Source organism: Chenopodium album, chromosome 12, assembly GCF_948465745.1.
Source record: "Chenopodium album chromosome 12, dcCheAlbu1.1, whole genome shotgun sequence".
Taxonomy (NCBI): Eukaryota; Viridiplantae; Streptophyta; class Magnoliopsida; order Caryophyllales; family Amaranthaceae; genus Chenopodium; species Chenopodium album.
Window position 1 is genome coordinate 2,462,855 of NC_137845.1, and position 24,679 is coordinate 2,487,533.

Below are 24,679 nucleotides of genomic sequence, written 5' to 3' on the forward strand. Positions count from 1 at the left end.
TTTTTTTTAAAAAAAAAAAAATCTAACTACTGATTGCAAAGTAGTTTAATACAGTACATTAAACTTTTTAGTTTTCAATACTTTTTCTTTCAAAAATCTTAAGGAAAACAAATATCAATCTTTTATATATGTGGTTACTCCATCTAAGTACAAAGTTCGCAAAATTTTAATGTAAACATGAATTTTCTTTTGTTTATATTATTTTAATTTTTATAGTTTGGTTTATGTTAATAATATCGTATGTAATACAAAGATTTTACATATTTTGACTGATATGTATTTGAAGTTTACACAATTATAAATTCTTTCATCATATCCGTGCATCGCACAGGAGTTAATCTAGTATAATACGATGATATGAAGTATCAGTACAATGATATATATAAAAGATGTAAAAGCTACGTAGTATATTGTTGTATTCTATTTAGAAAGTGCTGACTACTACATAGGAAAACGCATGTAGAAGTATATAATATAAGGTGGAGAAGTACTAATGAGAGTGGCAATCATGATAATTAGCGTGCTTCTTTATATCCAGACATCACTAATCTATTTATGCATTGACTTTATGCCATTTGTAACTGTTAAACAATCGTTCACAATTCATCAAAATTATTCACTGTAATTTCTCATTCAACTTCATGGCACAATACATGTATATATAAGCTAGGATAACAACCCCACAATATTCTATCATATCTTCTCAAAAGATATGTTTCCTAATATATCACAAAGATATTCACAATAATATCACAATATAATATCCTAAGATCTCCAATACCCCTCCTCAAGTTGGAGCATACGGATCATAAATGCCCAACTTGCGGAGTAAAAATTCAAACTTGACCTTTCCCAAAGCCTTCGTAAAAATGTTGGCCAACTGAAGAGTCGTAGGCACATACGACGGTTTTATTAGACCGTCCGTAATAGCATCCCTTACAAAATGACAATCTGCTTCAATGTGTTTCGTTCGCTCATGAAACACCGGATTCTTCGCAATGTATAATGCCAACTGACTGTCACAATAGAGGTGCATACCACCCTCATGTCGCACACCTAAATCTCTCAGAATCCGCTTTAGCCACTTCAACTCACGAGTGCATGCGGACATAGACCTGTACTCTGCCTCAGCGGAGCTCATAGCTACTGTTGGTTGTTTCTTGGTTTTCCATGACACGGGAGACAGACCAAGAAACACAAACCAACCTGTCAACGATCGTCGAGATAATGGACAACTCGCCCAATCCGAATCACACCATCCTTCCAACTGTAGAGCACTATCAGACCTCAACAAGATACCCTGACCTGGACTCTTCTTCAGATATCGCACAACTCTTAGAGCAGCATCCCAATGCTCTACTCTCGGGCTTTGCATAAATTGAGATAAAATATGCATAGAATAGGCCAAGTCCGGCCTGGTGACAGCTAAATAGATCAAACGTCCTATAAGACGTCTATACCTTTCTACATCATCAAACAAATCCCCATCTGCCAGAGCTAGCCTGTGGTTTTGCTCCATGGGAAAATCTGCAGGTTTTGCATCTAGCAACCCTGTTTCGGAAATAATGTCTAAGGCATACTTTCTCTGACTCATAAAAAATCCTTGCTTGTTTCGAGCTATCTCTAGCCCCAAAAAATATTTCAAAACACCCAAGTCTTTCATCTTGAAGCAGTTCCCTAAATACGTCTTGAATGACAACAAGGCAGTTTTATCGTTCCCTGCAACAATTAAATCATCGACATAGACTAGCACATTGAGTTGCATGTTCCCTCTCGTCAGAGTAAAAAGGGAATAATCATAGTATGACTGTTTAAAGCCATATTTTTTCAAAGCCGTTGTCAATTTAGCAAACCAGCACCGTGGAGCTTGCTTCAAGCCATACAATGACTTCTTCATCCTGCACACTTTCCCAGAATTATCTTTGTTAAAGCCAGGGGGAATTTTCATGTATACTTCTTCCTCTAAATCGCCATGTAAGAAAGCATTGTGCACGTCTATTTGATGGACTTCCCAATTCTTTACTGCTGCAACTGCAAGAAAAGTTCGAACCGTCACCATCTTTGCCACCGGAGCAAATGTCTCATTGTAGTCTAGGCCTTCGACCTGATGATTGCCAAATATGACTAATCTCGCCTTCAATCTTTGAAGATTCCCGTGCTCATCGTACTTCTCTTTATAAACCCATTTACTCCCAAGAGCTTTCTTTCCAGGTGGTAGGTCATCTAACACTCACGTGCCTTGATCTTCAAGTGCTTGAATTTCATCGGCCATTGCTTTTCTCCATCCTTCATGCCTCATAGCCTCTTTGAAACTTTTCGGCTCATTACCACCTGTAATTGCTGCAATGTATTTTCTATGTTTCACAGAAAAACGGTGAGAATCAACAAAATGTGTTATGGGATAGACAGTACCTGAGGAAGATGACGCGGATGAACTTTGAGATGCGAATGGACTATTATTTCGGATGGTATGGGTCACAAATCACGGAACTTAACTGAAGGGAATTTTGTACGCTTCCCTTTACCCATTTCTGCCTGCTCAAGATCGTCGAGAGAAGCCCCTAGTTGTTGCTGCTGTGCTTCGGAGGCTGCCAAAGACAAGTCCAGAGCTGCCTGGGACTGCACGCTGTCACCAATGCTGCTGGCAGACCCAGCCGCAACCTGGTCGCGGTCTGCGTGGTCGTGCCGCAGCCCCCCCGCGGAGCACTCTGCCTGGGAAGTGCTGCTGGCAGACCCAGCCGCAGCCTGGTTGCGGTCTGCATGGTCGTGCCGCAGCCCCCCCCCCCCCCCCCCCCCGCGGAGCAATCTGCCTGGGAGTTAATATCCCCTTCCGCATCAACATTCTCATGGCATACATTCCCACCATCAAGAATACTACTCATGTCATCATCACTAGCAAAATGTTCTTCAATGTGAACGTGTGTAGGAGCTTCAACTCCGTCAGTAGGGGGTACAATAAAAGGAAATTCATGCTCAAAAAATTGTACATCACGTGAAATAAATGAAGATATGTTGATGCTTACGCTCAACACGACCATTTTGTTGTGGAGTCCCCACACAAGAAGTCTCAAATATAATCCCATTAGCAAAAAAATAGTCACGCAAGGAATTAAATTCCGTACCATTATCACTACGGACAAGTTTAATCTCATGCTCAAATTGACGTTTAACCAAAGCAACAAAATTTAGAAACATCAATTCAACCTCGGTTTTATTACGCAATAAGTACGTCCATACTCCTCTTGAAAAATCATCTACTATAGTCAAGAAATAATGAGAACCACAAGTCGAAGCAACCTTGTAAGGTCCCCATAAATCAACATGAACAAGTTCAAACATACGACTAGCTCTATTAATGCTATTGGGAAAACTACTCCTATGTTGCTTTGCCCGAGGGCATACATCACATGATTTATTTTTAAGACTTTTACTAGAACTACTCACAAATGGAAGTGATTGTAGAATTTTTCCCGATGGGTGCCCCAATCGTTGATGCCACAACTCCGTCGAACGATCACTGTCTATCTTCAAAGCCTTCACTCCCGGAACACCTCGGAAATAATATAGTCCATCCACTCGTTCACCCGCTCCAATCACCTCCCTCGTCGTTAGGTCCTGTATAACACAAATTTTGTTAGTAAATTGCAAAGTGCAATTAGATTCATCACATAATTGTGTCGCAGAAATTAAATTGCAATTCAATTGAGGTACGAAAAGAACGTTCTCAATTTTCAATCCCCCATGCAATGTCACAGTTCCAATTTTAGAAGCATTGGCACTCTTCCCGTCTGATAGACCCACCGGACAATGTTGAATATTAGAAACACTCGTCAATAAGGACAAATCACAAGTCACATGATTGGATGCGCCGGTGTCAACGATCCAATCTATTTTATCCTTACCCTGAAGTTTCGGTTTCATACTTGCCAAATGCTCAATGATCTGCTGAATTTGAGCCGGAGTAACCCCTGAAAGAGCTGCTCCATCTACTGTCGAAGCCCCTGCTGAAGGCTGGGAAGCAGTCTGCCCAACTGTCTTATTTGCACGGACAGGGGCAGAGCCTGCTGTACTCCCTCGTCCCCCTGTACGGCCCCCTGTTGTCCCCTTTCTTACGCCAGGCTCTCCACGGCCCCGGCCTCTACCTCCACGACCTCGTTCCCCCCACCATGGAGGATACCCGATTAGTTGGTAACAATCCGATTCATCATGCCCAACTCGGTTACAATGCGTGCAAAGCTTGTCTGAGGTATCTCGAGACGATTTGGAGGATGAGTCGCGTTGCACCTTGAACGCCATAGCAGTCTCACGAGCCATGGTCGTAGCTATCTCCCCTCCCCGCAAACGTTCTGCCTGCATAAGCTGTTAATAAGCCTTATCAACAGATGGGATAGGGTCCTGAGCTAACAATTGGCCCCTAAGAGAACCATAGGCATCGTCCAACCCAATCAAGAAGTGATGGACGAAGTCTTCTTGCCGCAATCTTTCCACTTGCGCTACAATATTACACTTACACGCTCCACAAGAACATGAGGGAACCGTAAGGTAAGTGTGTAATTCATCCCAGATTTTTGTAATTCTGCCAAAATATACGGCAACCGAATCATTCTTGCCTTGCTTACATTCTCCCAAGGACAACTTCAACTGGCATATTCGGGTACCACTCACCACATAAAAACGATTTTTCAGATTATTCCACAATAATTGAGCATCATCATACTCACCTATTGTAGCCCTCACCGAGGTATCTAAAGTATTCGAAATCCAGGCAACCAACATTGAATGAATCGCTGCCCAATCTTCAAGCTTGTCTTCATCAGTCGGCTTCTTTATCGAACCATCAATAAAGCCATACTTCCGCTTGGCCTTCAACGAGGTACGTATAGCCCTCCCCCACTCATCATAGTTCTCACCCCGAAGTTGAATCGGAGTAATGATATTTCCGGGTCCATCGCTTGAACCTAGATGATATGTCATGTCAATTTTGGTTTTTCCTCCGTTACCACCGGAGCCTTCGCCTCCAGTCATTGCTCAGCACTCAAGAAGGGGAAAAAAAAATCGTCTCACAGAATCACATCACTCGTTAATCAATTATGAAAATTGATTAAAAAAAATAATTTGGATCTTAACTAGGCTCTTGATACCATGTTAAACAATCGTTCACAATTCATCAAAATTATTCACTGTAATTTCTCATTCAACTTCAACTTCAACTTCATGGCACAATACATGTATATATAAGCTAGGATAACAACCCCACAATATTCTATCATATCTTCTCAAAAGATATGTTTCCTAATATATCACAAAGATATTCACAATAATATCACAATATAATATCCTAAGATCTCCAATAGTAACTAACATGTTCTTATTCTTCAATTTGGCCGAACAAACAACAACAAACTAAAGGAGGGAAAAGGATGAACCTTGTGTCAAAAAAAAAAAAAAAAAAAAAGGATGAACGTAACAATTTTAAAAACCTACAAACCCTGTCCAAAAATCTGATACTCCTGCTTTTTAAACGATTTAAAATCATATCACTCAGTCTTATTATAATAGGGTCCAATTTACTATGATGAAAACATACTATTATTACATACATCTTTTGTTACAATAACTTCTTCTGAGCATCAAGCCATCAATAAAATTATAAGCTAGCCGTATTTTTGTTTCATGTAATAGCTAAATAGCTTCAATTCGACTGTATACATAGCTTTTATGAATGAAATTGATACATGTTATTCTATGAATGAAGTTGATATATCATATATGTTAGTGTACTCGTTTGTTTAGTTTTCACTTTGTTTATTTTACATCATGCTAGGATCTAATTAATTTGTGATTATTTTACCTACGAAGTATAGCAACACCGACCTTATGCTAACTTTTTAACAACATTAAATATTTAAATATTTAAGTCTTAAGTATAATTTCTTTTTAAAAAAAAAGGGAAAAAATAATAATTTTATTTAACCATTAACTAAAATCTACCTGATCTTTCTTTATAAAAAAAAAAAATATACTCGATCTCCATCCATGTAAATTTTACATTTCCAAACAATTTGCAACATAAGTTTCGATCACTTAGGGCCTGTTCTCATACGTTTATTTCCAGTTCAGTTCAACTCTAATAAGTTCAGTTTAGTTTATGTCTAATGATATAAAGCCAAATTTCATTCTTTTAAGCTCTTATTACAACAACGACAATAATAATAATAATAATAATAATAATAATAATAATAATAATTAATAATAACATTTAATAATAATAATAATAATATTGATACAATTCATTGTTCATATGGTTATATATTTTTATACTGAACTGACTCCCATATCTTTGTCATAATAATATTTTATTTTTTAATTAAATAATATATGTTTTTAAAATATTTTGGGGTTTCATGTTATTACTATATTTTCCATAAATATTTTAATTCTATAGTATATTTTTCTTAAATATTTTAATATGTATATTTGTATATACACATATCTATAATAATGAATAATCAAAGATCACTAATCCGTAGTTAAAAATCACTAATTAATAAGTTCAGTTCAGCTTAGCTCACTTCAGTCAATGAGAACAGACCCTTAGCTTCCATGTTTCCCCTCAACAATTTTCATTAAACTCTGAACTCATATTCTTTTAGTGTTCCAAAATTTTTCATTATTCATACTTCAATAGTTTTACAATATAATTAATGCCTTTTTTTACAAAAATATCAACGACCAACTAGAAGTTCCTTCATAAAATCATAGGATTATGCCTAACCTAATCAATCAATGAAATAACCTCAAATTAAATTTGACTAATACTACTCGTAACAAATAATATTCCTTGCCATGTGATCTAAAAGAATATCCCCTCATCTCCTACATTGCACGCTACCCTAACTTTTATTTTTATGGCTTATAAAAATTACAGCAGGAAGTAGGGAAGCATGTTTGTATGTATCTCAATTACTATGAAAAAAAAAAAAAAAAAAGTCAATTTAAGCCAATCCAATAATCCATAATTGTTTGTAAAAATTACCAACAACTCAAAAAGTCAAATGCACTTTTACTTTATTAGTTTCACCCTTATGCACTCAAACTAATGTAACCGAAAAAAGATTAAAAAGAAAAATAAAGATATTAGATAGATATGAAAAAGAGAAAACTTATGAATAAACAGGTATGATGTTGAAGTGTAAAGGAACATGAATAATGTGATTACTACACCCTTGTTTCTCAAGCAACATCAATACACATGATTCATGTACATTTCCCAGATCTACACTTTTTTACCCCACCTCCATCTACACGGTGTTTTACGGCTCGGTTTCGACTACGGCCAACGGATAAAAAAAAACCCGATCCACGACCGCCTTTACTAATTCTCAAAATTACAAGAATTGAAACAAATACAACAATAATCATGCATAATTATTGAATTAATAAAATTGTACTAGATAAATCGTGGTATTAGTTTAGACAAGGGCTAATATTAAAACTATACGATGATCATCACAAAATACATGATTTTAGATAAAACTAGTGGAATAATATGATGAATAATAATAATAAAAAAAAAAGGGTTAATAAGAAGAGGTAATAATGTTGATCACCTAAGAGACATAAGAGGAGAAGAGGTGTAATTAGAGTTGTTGACTTTATTATTGATATTTGCAGCCGGATCATTACTATTTGCACTCTCTTTAACAACGAGAGGAAATAGCAATTCAATGTCAGCAGTAGAAACCTGAAAGAGAGTCCGACGAGAAGGACGACGTCGTTTCATGAGTTGCGCCTTAGGTTTCTTTGGTGCAGGTGGTGGCTGTCTTATATCCACCGCAATACGGTGTTCCTTCTTCGTCGGCGTCTTGTAACCCTCATCATCACCGTCGATTTCAATCATCTTCACTTCTTCATCAAACGGTTCTCCTTTCTTGCTGATAACATTCTCTAATTTACATAAATGCCCTTCTTCAAGAATTTCTTCTTTTTCCCTGTCTTGTTGTTTATGATCTGAATTACCCATGATTTGGTATGTATTTTCTTTGAAATTATTAATTTTCTTTTTTGAAAATAATAAAAAAAAAAAAAAAAATTGGAATTGATGATTTGTTTATGTGGAAGAAGGGAGGAGAGAGAAAGAGGGGGATTTGGTATTCATAGTACCCACTTTGGCGAAGGATCCGATGCAAACGACATGACCTTATAATCAACAAAAACACATTCGAATTCGCTCTGTTTTTTTTGGGGATTATCTCTCTCTTCTTATTTTCGCCTGAAACAGGGTTTTTTTTGTAGGAGATAAAAAAAAAAAAAAAAGAGGAGAGAGAAAGAGGGAGGTTGGGTTTATTTTGGGGGTTGAAGGGGAATATAACAAGTCACAATCGCTTTAGGTTCTAAGCTAACGTTTCTTTTCTACGCACTTTGAGGTATCAGTACACGTGGTTTTCTACACTAACTTAATCTTCAAAATTTTATTTCAAACTTAATGAATGAAATTATGAAATTACTGTAATGTTATGTAATTATGAAATTTATTTTTGCTATCGTTCTTGTTTGGGTATTGTTGTGAATAAAGATTCCGTTATCTTTTTTTTTTGTTCATTTTTGGTGTGTTTGGGTCAGGTGTTTATTGCTAGGCTTGGAAGATCATCATAATATTCCACAATCCTTGTATTCTATCTTTTTTACGGAATATGTGAAAGAAAGATATACTCGATCATAATAGACACAAATCAAGATGCGGGTGTGAGTCACCGTCAATTAAGCATCTAAACTAGCGTAAGATAGACGAGCTAATAACATTTGATTATTTTTATACATAATTAAGGATGTTACGTGCAAAACACTACAAAGTATTTGAAAATTAAATAGGATGGGTGTGATGTAGCATTAAAATACTAATGAATTATTAAAATATATCACCAAGAAATTCAATGGGTTGAATCAAAAGTTTTTTGAAATTAATGAATACACCAACTATAATATGTAATCACCTAATTAAGACTCTAAGAGTGTATTATCAATCAATTCTTGAAAATTTGGAGTTATAGGGAATAAAAGGAAAACGGTGGAGAGGAACGAGATGAAATTGGCTATTGGCTATATTGTAAATTTGTAAGGTTTGCTGGCCTATAACATGACATCAATAATAATTTTGCATCTTTTGACGTGTAGTGTTTTTTTAGCAAATCTATTTGTTCAACCCCCGTTATGATTAGGTTTATAATACATCATGATTCATGAAGTAATAAGCACTTTCATTAGTTTTGATGGGGTAAATGATTTAAAAAGTCAAAGATTCAATTTAGAAGAAATGTATAATAATCACCTAATATGTGTTAAAAATACTCGATTTTGAGGTTTGGTGGTTAAAGACTAAGCCACTATATATGCAATGGATGGAATTCACATCTCAATCATAGATTCAAAGGGGAAGGATCATTATGTGTAATAATAATGTATAAGTCTTCCAATGCTTTCATAGTTTATTACTATTGAGTTCTAAGGACATAAAATTATCACCATTTATCATTATACAATTAACTTAAAAATAATACTTTTCCTATCATTATATATCATCAATTTTTTGCAAATAATGATTTACATGATATGATGTATATCATGCATGTGATAATTTCTTCATTAATTAAGATAACGTTTACGGCTAACTAAGGTATAGAAGTCTTTTGATATTCAATCTTTAGAGGTGATAAGACAAAGTGTATCTTATCATAAATTTGGTAAATATATATATTATTAAAGGTGATATTAATCGGGCTATATCGTATATATTGTACATACGGATTAATAATACATACATATCTTTTTCATTCTTATCGTATCTCGATTTGAGATAATTTAATTGAATAACTTTACATGGCTGATTACAATAAACTACGTATGTATTGTTTTAAGTGATGACGGTGTTAAGGTTGAGAAATAATAATAAAAACAATTAAAAAAGAATAGGTAAAAGGATAAAAATAAATAAATAAATAAATAAATAAAAATACTAGTGTATGAGTAATATGATGGAATTGAATGGCACGCACAATTAACCCGGGTAAATGTAAGGAATAGCCTAGGATTCCCGCGTAAATAACGGTAAGAGTGAAGGGTTGTTAAAAGGCATCTGGTAAAAGGCCATAAAAATAGAATAGTTAACTAGAAATAGTAGCTGGAGAAAAAAGCCTAACTTTGGATGCTCTTACCTTGTAACATACTCCACTAATGAAAATGCCATAATAATAGGGAAGGAATAGATCAAGGAGTAAATAATAAAATTGTAAAAACGAATACGAAAGGAAGTTTGACATTCACGCTAATATTATGAAAGCTGCTGGTTGCCTAAACTAGTTGAAAGTGAAGGGGGACCCAATTAGATTGCTTGGATTTCACCATCATAAAGGGTGTGCCAACAATTTTCGGCACCTTTTCCACTTTGGTCCCTCATCTTTTCCTCCTTTTCTTCTCTGCTCCCTCCACAACTTTCCCCATTTTTCTATTCCACTTCCATCGATCTTATTATTAGAGTATAAGAAATATTCACTCATCAGATCATCTGTTTAGTACTTGTATACAGGTCGAGCATAACCCCAAGTCGAGGACTTGAAGAATCTAACCACATGCAAGTCTATTATATAACTTCAACAGTCTCGACTATCACGGCCACAATATGAATACTCATTGTGCCTTACAAATATTGTGGCACGAGACACATGACCATGCCAAAATTTAACTTGATATTCACTTTGGACGCATTATTTATCGATTTTCTTTTATCTTATGTTAGATTATGAAATAACCGATTGTATGCACTGTTACTCCATTATACATAGAGAACATATGTAAATTAATTAAAGTGGCACACATTAAAGAAGGTCTATATTATGCATGTTATTAAAAATGTAAGAATATTTTGGCTTAATTATTGAAAATGTACAGTACTTTCATTATTTAATGTCTATGTTGTATTGGATTATCTAACTTATAGGCGTTTACTGCTTAGAGTAGGTTGTGCTGCTTGTTTTGTAGTATCTCTTTGTTTTATTTAACCAAAAACACGAAAAAAAAAAAAAAAAAAAAAAGAACAAAAAAAAAGGAATATAAATAATAAAACCTTAATTATAAAACCTTATCTCAATTTAGATAATAAAAAGTCTACAATCATTCAAGGGGCTTAGCTTACATTATACAATCAAGTACATGATTACTTGATTAGTGATTAACATGCTAATTAGTCTAAGAAAAGCAAAGCAATATATTATTGGGCGTATGTTTCACATCACCCGGAAATGGATCCTTGACCACGTTATGATTTTATTACTCTTTCTTTCTTACAACATGTTGTTATTCACTTATCATTATAATCAATTCAATGTACGTGATTTATTAATTATTTCCAATAATCCAATCCCACATAAATTATGAGATTCTTTTTTTTTTTTTTTTTTAATTATTATTTCATATTTTACTTTACTCTATTATTTATTTTTCATGCATGTACATGAATAGATCACAAATGGCTATTATGACAGATAATCAAGAAAAATTACGAGCTTTGAGTTGTAGTAAAGTATAAACCTAATTATTAGTCCAAAGCCTCAATACTTAAGCAAAGTATCTTCGATTGATTTGCAGTACAATATAAGCTTATCAAGCAAGCCTCTGACCTAATATGCACCAATATAGACTAGTAAATATATTGCCATCCAAAAAGTATTTTGATTCTACTTGGAGAAACTGTAAAGGAGTTTCTACGAATTATCTATTCAAAACTACTAAGCTAGTGGGAAAAAAAAAAAATTATACACCCTTATTACTGAAAGTTCAACTTGCTCTCATTTGTGAATAATCAACTAGCTAAGTTAGTTGGTTATTAAAAAGTTAATCTTGAGGAACGATATTTACGACTTGACATCAAATCTTGTCTATATCATTTACAATTATTGCTCTCTCTATAGTAAAACTAAATAATGTGATTCGTTCTTACTTTATTTTATTTTGGCAAATCCTTCAACTAACTTATCCCTTTTGCCTCATACTATTTACACTTTTTGGTTCACTTTTTTTATTATTTTATCCATGTACTGTTTTACACCCAGATCCCCCACCATTTATTTCATCTCTCCTACATTACTTACATTTTCTTACATTCAGTCAAGCTAATTCAACTCAACTAATTCGATATTTTATCTTAATTTTTCTAATCCGATCTAGTTTAGTCTTGCCATTCACTAATAATATACTCCGCAAGATAATAACGGCTTATTACATGAGATATGTCATTAGAATTGTATTAATAAATATCTGCATTTAGATATGAAATATTCATAATTTTTTCAAAGGTTTATATCAATAAATAAACACAAATTAAAAAAAATTAAAAAATTGATTTAATTTGGTTTGGTTTGATCTCTGATCTAATAATTAAATATTAGCTTAAATTTTTATATAATAAACTGAAAATGTTCCGGCAAAAAAATAAAATAAAAATAACATACATATATAGTCTCACTTTTTACAAACTTTTCTACAAATTGAAGAGATGATACATTATACTAATGTATTATAATTATATAATTACCCTTTAAAATCTTGGCAATAAGTTGATTTCCTTAATTATGGCCCATATAAAAGTAGGTTGTCAAAGATATTATATTTAATCAGCTTTGACGTCCTTAGTGACTTTCTGCTGGTATCCTTCATCGTGATTCTTTGGGGCTTTCGCTTCACATTTCTATGATGTATTCTGATCTGAGTACGCCAAGAATCTGCTTTGTTTCTTGTTTCTTCCCTATATTACTCTAACCCTTTTGTCTTTCCCTCACATCTGCCACTTATTTGTAATTTCCACCCATGCGTTCTTATTTCACTATATGTACTTTCTCCCAGATAAAAGCAAGTTAAATTATTTAAGACCAAATAGAAAGCAAAAAGACACAATATTAAATAGTTGAACGAAGGTCGAGTAGCTACATCCAGGCGCTTTGCTAACCAACGCTACTACTCGTATACTAGTATATGTTAAGGTCCTCTAATAAAACAACATGATCTGATGAACACTTTTCCAGTGCACCTTATCTATAATATTATTGAAAAGGACTATTTAATCTCTTTAAAAAAAACTCTTCATTGGCGTAATTTTAATTTTCTGTAATAGCGTTTATTTTATTTGAAAAACTCATCATATATATAACCTCTCATTATATTTTCATTCACTTATTAATATTATTCAACATTATTAACCCTTCTAAATTAATTTTGATCAAACTTATAAATTTATTATGATTTGGGATCGCTCAGACAATATATAACCAATTAAAGGTTCTAATTAAGTTCTAGTCTGACTAAACTTCACAATCGACCAATAATTAATTAGTAACTCAATTTATCAAAAAATAAAAAATAAAAATAAAAAGTTAGTAACTATATTAGCTTCTCAATATGTTTTATTATTACTTTATATTTGTGTCAATGCATGGGATTTTAAAAATTGAAGAAATAATACTACATCCTTTAACTTTTAATTGCAACTTTAGAATATTTTATATCTCATAAATAATACCCAAAGTTGCAACTAGAGTTAACAGAGGTAGTAGAATATATTGTTGGTGATTTTTCTTTGTCATTGGATTACTCAAACAAATGTACTACTTTTGGCCTTTTGCTAATAGTAAACCCAAGTGTGCAAAATTGTATACAAGCCATATGTTTGGGCCTTCCCCATGGGGCCTGCTTTCCTTCCAGAAAAATTACCTAAAATACCCTTCATTGTGAATTTCCTAAAATGTCCTTGGTACAAACCCACCAAATGATCTTCAACTAAATACTTGGGGTACATTTATCAAAAATCAAAAGGCCAATTTAATCCGTACAATTAACAAGTGCATAAATTGTCACATTATAAGTTCTGAAGTAGTGAAAACTTGAATAATTGGACTTTCTTTCTCTACATTCGATTCTCTCCCTATAAGGATTTATTCGTGAACACACTTGGGCCAATAGAGAGAAGACACTATTGAAAGTAAGGTGTATATATATATTAGGGGCGGTTCCAGGAATTGTTCGTTATGGGTTCGGACTCTCCAAACAAGTACAAGAATGTCAAATATTATAATTCAAAATAAAAATTTGTATTTCCTAATTCAGTAATTCGGGTGTGCACAATATCATAACATTAAAAAAAAAACAATTCGGGATGAACAAGCTATGATTTTTGACTAATGAGTATTAAAAATTAAAATAAGAATTATAAAAAAAAATGCTCTCAAACAAAGAAAACCCTATTCCCTCCCCTGCTACCTCTGCTGAGGAACATGATTTACTCAATCGATCCAACAAGAAATATAAACGAAAGATTAATCATATAATCTTTGGTAATAACAACCATGACAATAATAATGATCAAGATACTGTGATGAGAAATGAGGAAATTGCTGCTCCAGGAAAGTCTTTGCCAGTACCACAAATTTCTTTTAGAGATTTGATGAGGAACCAATACGCATCCCAGCAAAATGATGAAGTCCTGTTAAGCGATGATGAAGATGATGTCTCCGATGATGATGTTGCTCCTGAGGAAATCCTCCAAGATGAGAGATGTCCTGCCATACTTCTCACTAAGGAAGAAAAGTGCAGGATGCGCAAACCTTGGAAACTTTCACTGATAATTAAGATGTTCAGTGGGAATGTGGGTTACATGGGACTCATGCGCAAATTGAAGAAGAAATGGAATCTCAAAGGGGATTTAGTCTTGACTGAAATTGGCTGCAAATTTTTCATTGCCAGGTTTTCAAATGCCTCTGACTATAATTTTGTTCTCACTCAAGGTCCATGGATGATTGATGATAATTATCTCACGATAAGGAAATGGATTCCAAACTTCATTCCTGATGAATCTCCTATCAAAGTTCTAACAGCTTGGGTGCGTATTCCCAACCTATCGGTGGAATACTTTGATGCTGAGTTTTTACAGAAAATTGGGTCAAAAATTGGAAGAGTTCTCCGCATTGACAAAACTACTGCTAATGCTGAAAGGGGGCAATTCACCAGACTTAGTATTGAGATTGACCTCTCACAACCTCTGCTGTCAAAATTTTGGTTAAAAGGCAGAGTCTGGAGGATTCAATACGAAGGAATTCGTATGGTGTGTTATAAATGTGGGAGAATGGGACATTCTGCAGATTCATGTACATCTGTACAATTGAATGGGGGTGAGGATGTTATGGAATCTGATGAAATACATCAGGCTCAACAAGTACCTGATCATGCTATCAAGGAAAAACCAGAGAAGTTAGAAAATTTTGGATCATGGATGTTAGTGAAAAAGCCAGTAAGGAAAAAACCAGTGAGACAGGACAAAGCACCACCAGTCCATAGCAACACCACCATAGCTGGTGGTGCTATTCCTGATGGTCAAAATGCCACTTTCAAAGCGGGAAAAAATTTGAAATCTGGTCAACCCTCAAGCGCAATTAAGGGGATAGGATCTAGATTTTCTATTCTTGATAATCTCAATCAAGAAGGAGAGGCAATTAATCAGGAAGATAATCTTGTGGAGAATATCCTTGAGGATATTAATTTACCAAATTCTGAGATGGTAAATCTTGGAGATAATTCACAATTACCTCGTGTAACTGAAGATATGCACAAATCTTTCCAATTTGGCAAACAGAATCCAAAAAATTCGATCCCCAAGTCTTTTGGCAAAAAAACCAATACCTCAGTTTCTGGCAAGTCCCAAAAGTCAGCACACGTTTTAAAAGAAGTCAACACAAATATTAGCAAGGATACTGTGTTTTCTCCCCAAGCTAACCCTAAGCAAGGAAAAGAAAACATTGAGGACGCTTCACAAGCCAGCACTTTTGTCTCAGAAACGCCAATCTCTAAGCAGCATCCCTTCACCAATGATGAACTTGTCCAACTTCGAGACAGAGATGCAACAAACCTTGACCACCGAAGTGATAACTCTGAGTGTCCCAACAGACAAGACCTTATGTATGGGGAGGCCGATGGACGGTCCATACATGGTCACAGCGACCCCCCTGACTCACATCCTGGAAGTCAGAATGGATACTCACATCGAGCCGACTCCGGAGCCACCGGAATTAGTGATAAAATTGTTACTCCCCAATGAGATCACTCGTCTTTTAAGTCTTATTCATCAAGCATTCGTATCAGAACACCCAAATTCTGTTTCTTTTATGGAAGACAATCTCAATTTTTTGGCTACAAACTCTTCACCAATTAGCTGTATGGTGTGGAATGTTCAAGGAGCGGGAAGCCGTTCATTCATCTCTTCTCTCAAAGAAATAGTCAGAGTTAACCAACCTAATATGATTGCTTTGGTAGAAACGCACATGGGGGGCGATCAAGCTCTGAAAATTTCGAAAATCTTGAATTACAGTGGTCACACCTGAGTCGATGCTCAAGGCTTTAGTGGAGGGATGTGGATTTTTTGGAAACCATAACTAGTTTCGGTGGAACCTATTTACAAACATGAGCAACATATCACCATGGATATTAAACGCATAGGAGGTCAACCATGGTATTTTTCTGCTGTATATGCTAGCCCCGACCCTGTTAAGAGGCAAGATTTGTGGAATGTATTAAAAAATTTTGCTTCGTCTCATAATAAACCTTGGATGATTGCTGGAGATTTCAATGACACTCGGTTCCCAAGTGAAAGAAATCGTTCATGTTCTGAAACTAATAGACGCTCAGCCAGATTTAATGATTGGATTAATGAGATGGAACTCATTGAGATTGAGTTTGTTGGTGCCTCACATACATGGGCTAGAGGCTTAACCCCTGAAACTTGGCAATCTGCCAGATTAGACAGAGCACTTTGTAACGCTGAGTGGGGTTTAACATTTGATGCTGCTAGTGTTAAACATCTTCCCGCAATTGCTTCGGACCATTGCCCTCTATTTATTAGCCCCAATGGCTTTGCCCCCTTGCAACATATAAATAAACCTTTTCGTTTCCAAGCTACTTGGCTGTCACATGAATTATTCCAAGATTTCTTACAGGAACAGTGGGAAAATCCTGAACCTTTAGTTCCAGCCTTGGTTAAACTGGCGGATGAGTTGCAGAAATGGAACAAAGATGTTATCATAACATCTTTAGGAAGAAGAGATCCCTACTAGGCCGTATTGCTGGAATTCAAAGGTCTATGTCCTCGAATCCTCACCGTGGCTTGATTAAATTGGAAGCTTCCTTAAGACGTGAGCTTGATGCAGTGTTGGATGAAGAAGAGCTTTATTGGTATCAAAAGGCTCGTGTGGAGTGGATTAAAAATGGAGATCGTAACACAACGTTCTTCCACCTGAGCACTGTAATTCGTCGATGGAAAAATAAAATTGTTGCTCTAAAGGATGATGAGGGTAATTGGACACATGATTCGAATGTTATTAAGGGAAGAATTTTCAATTACTTCTCTAATCTTTTTACTGATGATGGTGAGCAGGGGCCATTTGATATTCCAAATGATTTCTTCCCTCCTCTCCCTGACAAAGATTGGGCTTCCCTATCTCGAGTGTTCTCACCTTTGGAAATTGATGAGGTTATAAAACACATGGGGTCTCTTAAAGCACCTGGGCCAGATGGGTTTTAAGCCCTGTTTTTTCAGAAAAACTGGGATACTGTAAAGAACAAAGTGTATAAGACAGTGCTAGATGTCCTTGAGGGTCGTGGCTTGCCAGACCACTTGAATGACACCCATATTGTTCTCCTCCCAAAAGTCGACACTCCGGAGAATCCCTCACAATTTAGACCAATCGGGCTTTGCAATGTGACTTATAAGATGGTGACCAAAGTTCTTGTGAACCGTATCAAGCCTATTTTACCTAAACTTATTTCGAACACTCAAGGTAGTTTTGTCCCGGGAAGGCAGATAACGGACAACATCGTCATTGTTCAAGAAGTGGTCCACACCATGAGGAAGAAACAAAGTGGGAAAGGTCTTATGGCAATTAAAATTGACTTCGAGAAGGCTTACGATAGACTACGTTGGAGTTTTATTCGTGACACCCTTCTTTAAATGAATCTTCCCTATTTATTGGTGGAGGTTATAATGGAGTGTGTTTCTTCTGCTTCAATGAAAGTTTTGTGGAATGGAGAACCCTCTTCTAACTTCATCCCTAGTCGTGGTATTAGGCAAGGTGACCCTTTATCGCCTTACCTCTTTGTCATGTGCATGGAGAGATTGTACCAAACCATTGAAGAAGCTATCATTGCCAATAGATGGAAACCAATTCGGGCTAGTCGGAATGGTCCCCTTCTATCAAATCTGTTTTTTGCAGATGATATAATACTCTTTGCTGAAGCTACTGTTGATCAAGCCTCGGTCATCAATGATTGTCTTGCAAGATTTTGCAAAGCTTCGGGTCAAAAAATAAGTCTTGCTAAATCTCGAGTTTATTTCTCACAAAATATAAGCATGGACAGTCAGCATGAAATATCCTCGGCTTTGGGCATGGAAGTCACATCTGACCTTGGCATGTACTTAGGCATGCCAACTATTTCAAGCAGAGTAACAAGGGAAACATTTAATTTCTTGTGTGAGAAGATTGATAGAAGGTTGTCGGGGTGGAAGACAAAATATTTGTCTTTGGCAGGAAGGATCACCTTAGCTAAATCCACCATCTCATCCTTAGCTTATTATTCAATGCAGACTGCAAAAATTCCGAAGTCGGTTTGTGAAGAAATTGACAAAAAGGCTCGAAGATTTATTTGGGGTGGAAGTGATGAAGGCAAAAAGATTCACCTTGTGGCCTGGGAAACCCTTCAAAATCCTCGTGCTCAGGGAGGCCTCGGCATTAATTCTGCTCACCATGCCAATGCTGCTTTCTTAGCAAAATTGGGTTGGAGGCTTCTTACCAATCCAGATGCCTTATGGTCTCGTGTCTTGCGTGCCAAATATTGTAAGGGAAGGTGTGACTCAGACATGTTTGAACCACGCCAAGGAATGTCAAATGTATGGAAAGGGATCTCTGAAAACGCAAAGCATCTTTGTGAGGGTATTCGTGTTGCAGTAGGCAATGGTACTAAGACTCTTTTTTGGGACCATCGTTGGGTATCATCCACACCTTTAATTGACTTGGCTATACAACCTGTTCCACCTGAAGTTTTGGGGGCAACAGTCGAGGAAATGTGGGAGAAAGGGATTGGTTGGAAATGGGATGTCTTTGGTCATCTATTGGAAGAAGGTGTCCTGAAATTAATTCAAGCACACGAGGTCAATGAGAATCCTGAGGTGGAGGATCTGTTGTACTGGAACAATTCACCAAAAGGAAGATTTACCATCAAGTCTGCTCTTCATATTATCCGAAAACAGAATTCTAGCCTCGATGATGAGATTTGGGATCTGATTTGGCGAGCTCCAGTACAGCAACGTATTCGAGCTTTTATGTGGCTTGCTTGCCATGACAGACTAATGGGCAATGTGAATCGATTCAAGCGCAATCTCAGTCCCTCCCCTTTATGCTTTACCTGTGGTGGAGCTAATGAGGATACTCTACACGTATTGAGGGACTGTCCTGCTGCAAGAAGTGTATGGCGCAAAGTTGGTGGACGTAGCAATTCTCCTTCTTTTTTTCAAGATGCTTTAAAGGATTGGCTAACATCTAACCTTGAGCAGAGTGATGCTGATGATCATGAAGAATGGCCAAGCTATTTTGGTGTAACTATTTGGTGGTTATGGAGATGGAGGAATAGTCGAATTTTTGCTAATGGTAAAGATATTCCTGTAGACTTTGGTGCTTTCCTCAAGATCAGATTTGAAGAAACATGGCGAAGCCTTTATGATGACCCCTCAAGCAGCAACCAGACCAATTCGAGTGTGAGAAGGGAGCAATTTGTCACTTGGCTTAGACCTAACTATGGCTGGTACGCACTCAATACAGACGGGGCTGCCAAAGGAGCCCCTGGAGCAGCTGGTGGTGGTGCTATCATTCGAAATCACGAAGGCAGGTTCATCTCTGGTTTTTCTGCAAATTATGGCAGATGTGTTGCATTTAGAGCTGAAGTTATGGCCTTAGTACGTGGCCTGGAGCTAGCAAGGAATCTACAAATTTGCAAACTTCAAGTTCAATTGGACAATCTAGCCTATGTTCAAGCATTAACAAAGGATACACAAGGAAGCGGTGAGTGTGCTCACTTGATTAATCTCTGCCACAATTTGATTAATAAGGACGATTGGGAGGTCACGGTGGTCCATGTTTTCCGCGAGGGAAATCGTGCTGCTGATTGGCTAGCTAATCGTGGAGTGGCTCAATCGAATAATCTTCTTATTCTAGGTAGTGCTCCTTTGGAGCTTTGTAGGATTCTTAGTGAGGATGTACAAGGAGTGGCTTTCCCTCGCCTTGTTCCTCCTTGATAGATTATTTGGTTGTTTAGTTTATTTTCTGTTTTGTTTGGTGTATTCCTCATTTGCAAAAAAAAAAAAAAAAAAAAAAAAAAAAAAAAAAAAAAAGCTATGATTTTTGACACATGTTCTTTTCAAAGATACTCTAACCTTTCATCTCCAAATTGTAAAAAACAAATCAACAATCCATAAATTCTGAATTATAATTATTCCAAGTTGTAAGCCCAAATCCAACAAATAAAAAATAACGACCCAAATTAATAAGATTGGACCCCCATAAATAATAATAAAAAAAAAAAATCTTCCCTTCTTCCTTCGTCCCCCCTGATAATGGGGACCCATGATCCGTGAGCGTGACAACGTGCAGGTCCGACAGCTGGGCTGTTAATGAGTGGTGAAATCAAATCCTGGAAATTAAAACTTCAAGGACCGCTTCTTTTGGTGTTCATCCTCTAAATTAAACCATTACTAACATTCCGTTTTTTTTTTTTTTTTTTTAAATTCAAGAAGTGGACAACCACGATTTTTTTTTAAAACACACAATCTCTCCCTATTTTTGTAAACCCCCCTTCTCTTCCCTCCTTCCTCTCCCATTCTCATTTCACTCTTCTTTCACTTTTCCAACCTCCGCTTTCTCTCTCCTCTTCATAACCTAAGGTTGGTATGTAACTGCATTTCTTCATTTTCAAATCTGAATTGTCAGTTCAATTTTGTTTTCATTTTTTATATCATTATTGATTGATGATCGAGGAATTATGATGATTGTTTCATTGCTTTTGTAATATCCATTTTTGAAATATAATGCATGCTCTCAAATTATGTTTATGCTTCGATCTGGTGTAATTCCAGTACATACGTAAAACGAGGTTGATAACCTATGATCGTGTTTTTTGATCGTCGTAATCTGAATTTTTTTTCCTGTCAATTTGATTTATTCGGAATGTTGTGATGATTTGTACTCTTATAATATATGTGCTCTTACGATTCGTCATGTTGTGATGATTTGTGCTTTGATAAATGCTAATAAATGTTGGTCATGGTGACAAAATGTCGTGTTTTGGAGACTTCTTGCCATAATTCTATTTGTGATTTGTCCTATTCGTCCAATATATGAGACATTGAGACTCTAATCACTTGTTTTTGTCATCATTTTGTGTGTTTTTTGGTTTGTTCTTGCAATGGCACCAGGATTTGATGATGTGATTATATCAATTTTAGCAAAATGTCCTTCTCTGAACACGTGTATTTGGGATTGTTTTTATATTAGGCACAATTGTTATTAAAAACTAGTCAATAAACAATGGAATTTACTAATTATGTTATACTAATCACATGATTTGGTGTCAAAGAAACTTGTAGTAGTAGTAAGATTGAAGCAAAAGTTTGATGTGCAATGAGAGCATTGACCAAATTGATTTTATCCCTTTAATCAATTTGTAATTGGATAATTCCGTTGTTTACGATGATTTAACATCTTATGATATCATTGCATTTTACATCAGATGATCATATTGCAATGGTGTATAATGTGTGGGTCAAGAAAGATCTAATAAGTTTGATGGGATGATTAAATCAAACTAGTCAAAATTTCACATGTATTGACTGTCTCCAAACACATGAAATCCTGAATTTGGATGTGAATAGTTACAATGATGCAATGTGATTGGATGGGACTATATGCAAGTGCACTGATCTTATGATAACCTTCTTGTGTTAGCTAAGGCGTCACCATCGATATAACTGCATAGATCTTTTGGTAGCCCACTTTGGTTAGCTAGGATGTCAACTTATGGATGCCTTTTCTTAATGTTTAACTCTGCTTGTTTCATTGAGTGGTGAAAAAGCTATACATGTTGTTGATCCTTTAAATTATGTTTTCGAGTTGATTCCATGTATTATATGGTTTTATACTATTGCTCAGTTCTTTTGTTTTGCTATTTGTTCCCTTTACTGGTTGGCATTTGGTGTGTGTTCTAAGGTTTGAGGTCTTTTGTTACAGTTAGTTGTATAAGATGGCTGATGTAGAGGAAGTTCAACCACTTGTGTGCGACAATGGAACTGGAATGGTTAAGGTACATTACAAGCTTCGTTTAATAGAGAATTTCTATTAGTAGTTAAATTAATGGTTTTTATGAAATGAAGTAATGATGTGGACTGTTGTGCTGCCAGAATCCATATTGACTAACTTAAGTTTTTGCAAATATCAAAATTTAGGCTGGATTTGCCGGAGATGATGCTCCAAGGGCTGTCTTTCCTAGTATTGTGGGACGACCACGACACACTGGTGTCATGGTTGGTATGGGCCAAAAAGATGCATATGTTGGAGATGAAGCCCAATCAAAGCGTGGTATCTTGACTTTGAAATACCCTATTGAGCACGGTATTGTCACCAACTGGGATGACATGGAAAAGATTTGGCATCATACCTTCTACAATGAGCTTCGAGTTGCTCCTGAGGAACACCCAGTGTTGCTTACAGAAGCACCTCTTAACCCAAAGGCCAATCGTGAAAAGATGACTCAAATTATGTTCGAAACTTTCAATGCTCCTGCCATGTATGTTGCCATCCAGGCTGTTCTCTCCCTATACGCTAGTGGTCGTACTACTGGTAAGTGAATTACAGATGATCTTGACTTTAAGTTAACCACTTGGTCATCTTATTGACGCTTGAGAGGGATTGGGGGTATGAGAATGAGTCATTTCTGCATGCTATTATAAGTGATAAACTGATAACTGATGCTTAGCTTTTTAAAGTTGATAAATTCAATGTTGGAAGACTGAAAATATGGCTGTCAGGATGTGTTCAGATGCCTAAATAAACAGTGCTCTCTAGTTTTGAGGGAATTGTCCTATAATGCTTATCTAGTGATGCATCCTTAGCTTCAACCTGATGTGTGGTGTATAGAGTCATAGAGACCATTTATGCAAATGCATCTCTGATGTTTAACAAGGGTGTTATATCAATTTGCAGGTATTGTTTTGGATTCTGGTGATGGTGTCAGTCACACCGTTCCCATCTACGAGGGTTATGCCCTCCCACACGCTATCTTGCGTCTTGATTTGGCTGGACGTGATCTCACTGACCACCTCATGAAGATTCTAACTGAGAGAGGGTACTCTTTCACCACCTCTGCTGAGCGAGAAATTGTAAGAGATATAAAGGAGAAGCTGTCTTACATTGCTCTTGACTATGAGCAGGAGCTCGAAACTGCCAAGACTAGCTCTTCAGTTGAGAAGAACTATGAATTGCCTGATGGGCAGGTTATCACCATTGGTGGTGAGCGTTTCAGATGCCCTGAAGTCCTCTTCCAGCCATCCATGATTGGTATGGAAGCTGCTGGTATTCACGAAACCACTTACAACTCCATCATGAAGTGTGATGTCGATATCAGAAAAGATCTGTATGGAAACATTGTTCTTAGTGGAGGAACCACAATGTTCCCCGGAATTGCTGATAGGATGAGCAAGGAAATCACTGCTTTGGCTCCTAGCAGCATGAAGATCAAGGTTGTCGCTCCACCTGAGAGGAAGTACAGTGTCTGGATTGGAGGGTCCATCTTAGCATCTCTCAGCACATTCCAACAGGTAATTAAAATGCTCAAAACTAAGACTGCTTCATTTTTATTTTTATTTTCATTATATACTTGTTTGAACTTGTCAAGAATTGACTAGTTGTAAAATGAACATGTTCCCATGAAACTTAATTTTTTAAGCGGAGTTATAACTATTGGCCTAAATTGTTGACATAGCATCAATCAATGTGATTAATGGTTTAATCAACTGTTGTGTTTGATTCGTTTTACAGATGTGGATTGCAAAGGCAGAATATGACGAATCTGGTCCATCTATTGTTCACCGCAAGTGCTTCTAAATTCTTTTCTGTTGGATTATAGAGTTGGAAGAAGTATAATCTTCCCATTGGCACAAAGAAATTACAGCTTGAAGATATATTTTTTATATGACCGAGTTATTTTGAAGTTATCATATTCCCAAGTTTATCGTCATTGTTGTTGAGACTTGGCCTTCAAAGTCCGGCCAGAGGAAGAACCAAAAAAAAAAAAAGTTAACAAATTTAATTTGTTCATTATTTTATTTTGTTTAGTTGATTTTCTTGTTGATTATAATCAAGAGTAATCTGTGATATATTAACAATTACCCATTTTTCTTGTTACATTAATTTCATGTTTTATTCATGCCAACTTCAATGTTGTATACGTAGTAGCTTTGATGGGCTGATGGCCTTATTACAGTTGATTTTCTACTCTATATACTACTAGTTGCCTTAATTGTCTATGATATTCACAACTAGGACAG

General features: G+C 36.0%; 3 protein-coding genes across 5 annotated transcripts; 2 read left to right on the forward strand and 1 right to left on the reverse strand.

Annotated features, from left to right (window-relative positions):
- Positions 1 to 4,362: 4,362 nt before the first annotated feature.
- LOC145572780 (uncharacterized) lies at positions 4,363 to 5,025 on the reverse strand. Its single transcript, XM_081631746.1, has one exon. It carries the CDS (start codon positions 5,023 to 5,025, stop codon positions 4,363 to 4,365), a length of 663 nt encoding a protein of 220 aa, XP_081487872.1.
- An 11,489-nt stretch (positions 5,026 to 16,514) lies between these two features.
- On the forward strand, positions 16,515 to 17,147 carry LOC145572781 (uncharacterized). The gene has a single exon (XM_081631747.1). The coding sequence runs from the start codon at positions 16,515 to 16,517 to the stop codon at positions 17,145 to 17,147; it is 633 nt and encodes a 210-aa protein (XP_081487873.1).
- A 3,702-nt stretch (positions 17,148 to 20,849) lies between these two features.
- Positions 20,850 to 24,591, forward strand: LOC145571586 (actin-97-like). Of its 3 annotated transcripts, none has more exons than XM_081630620.1 (5): positions 20,850 to 21,026; positions 22,365 to 22,437; positions 22,580 to 22,973; positions 23,337 to 23,950; positions 24,171 to 24,591. In XM_081630620.1, exons 2-5 carry the CDS (start codon positions 22,378 to 22,380, stop codon positions 24,234 to 24,236), a joined length of 1,134 nt encoding a protein of 377 aa, XP_081486746.1. In that variant the 5' UTR covers positions 20,850 to 21,026; positions 22,365 to 22,377; the 3' UTR covers positions 24,237 to 24,591. The 3 variants fall into 3 exon arrangements, with proteins under 3 accessions (XP_081486746.1, XP_081486744.1, XP_081486745.1); XM_081630618.1 differs by having other exon boundaries at positions 20,851 to 21,022; positions 24,171 to 24,590; XM_081630619.1 differs by lacking the exon at positions 20,850 to 21,026 and having other exon boundaries at positions 22,242 to 22,437; positions 24,171 to 24,590.
- Positions 24,592 to 24,679: the final 88 nt, after the last annotated feature.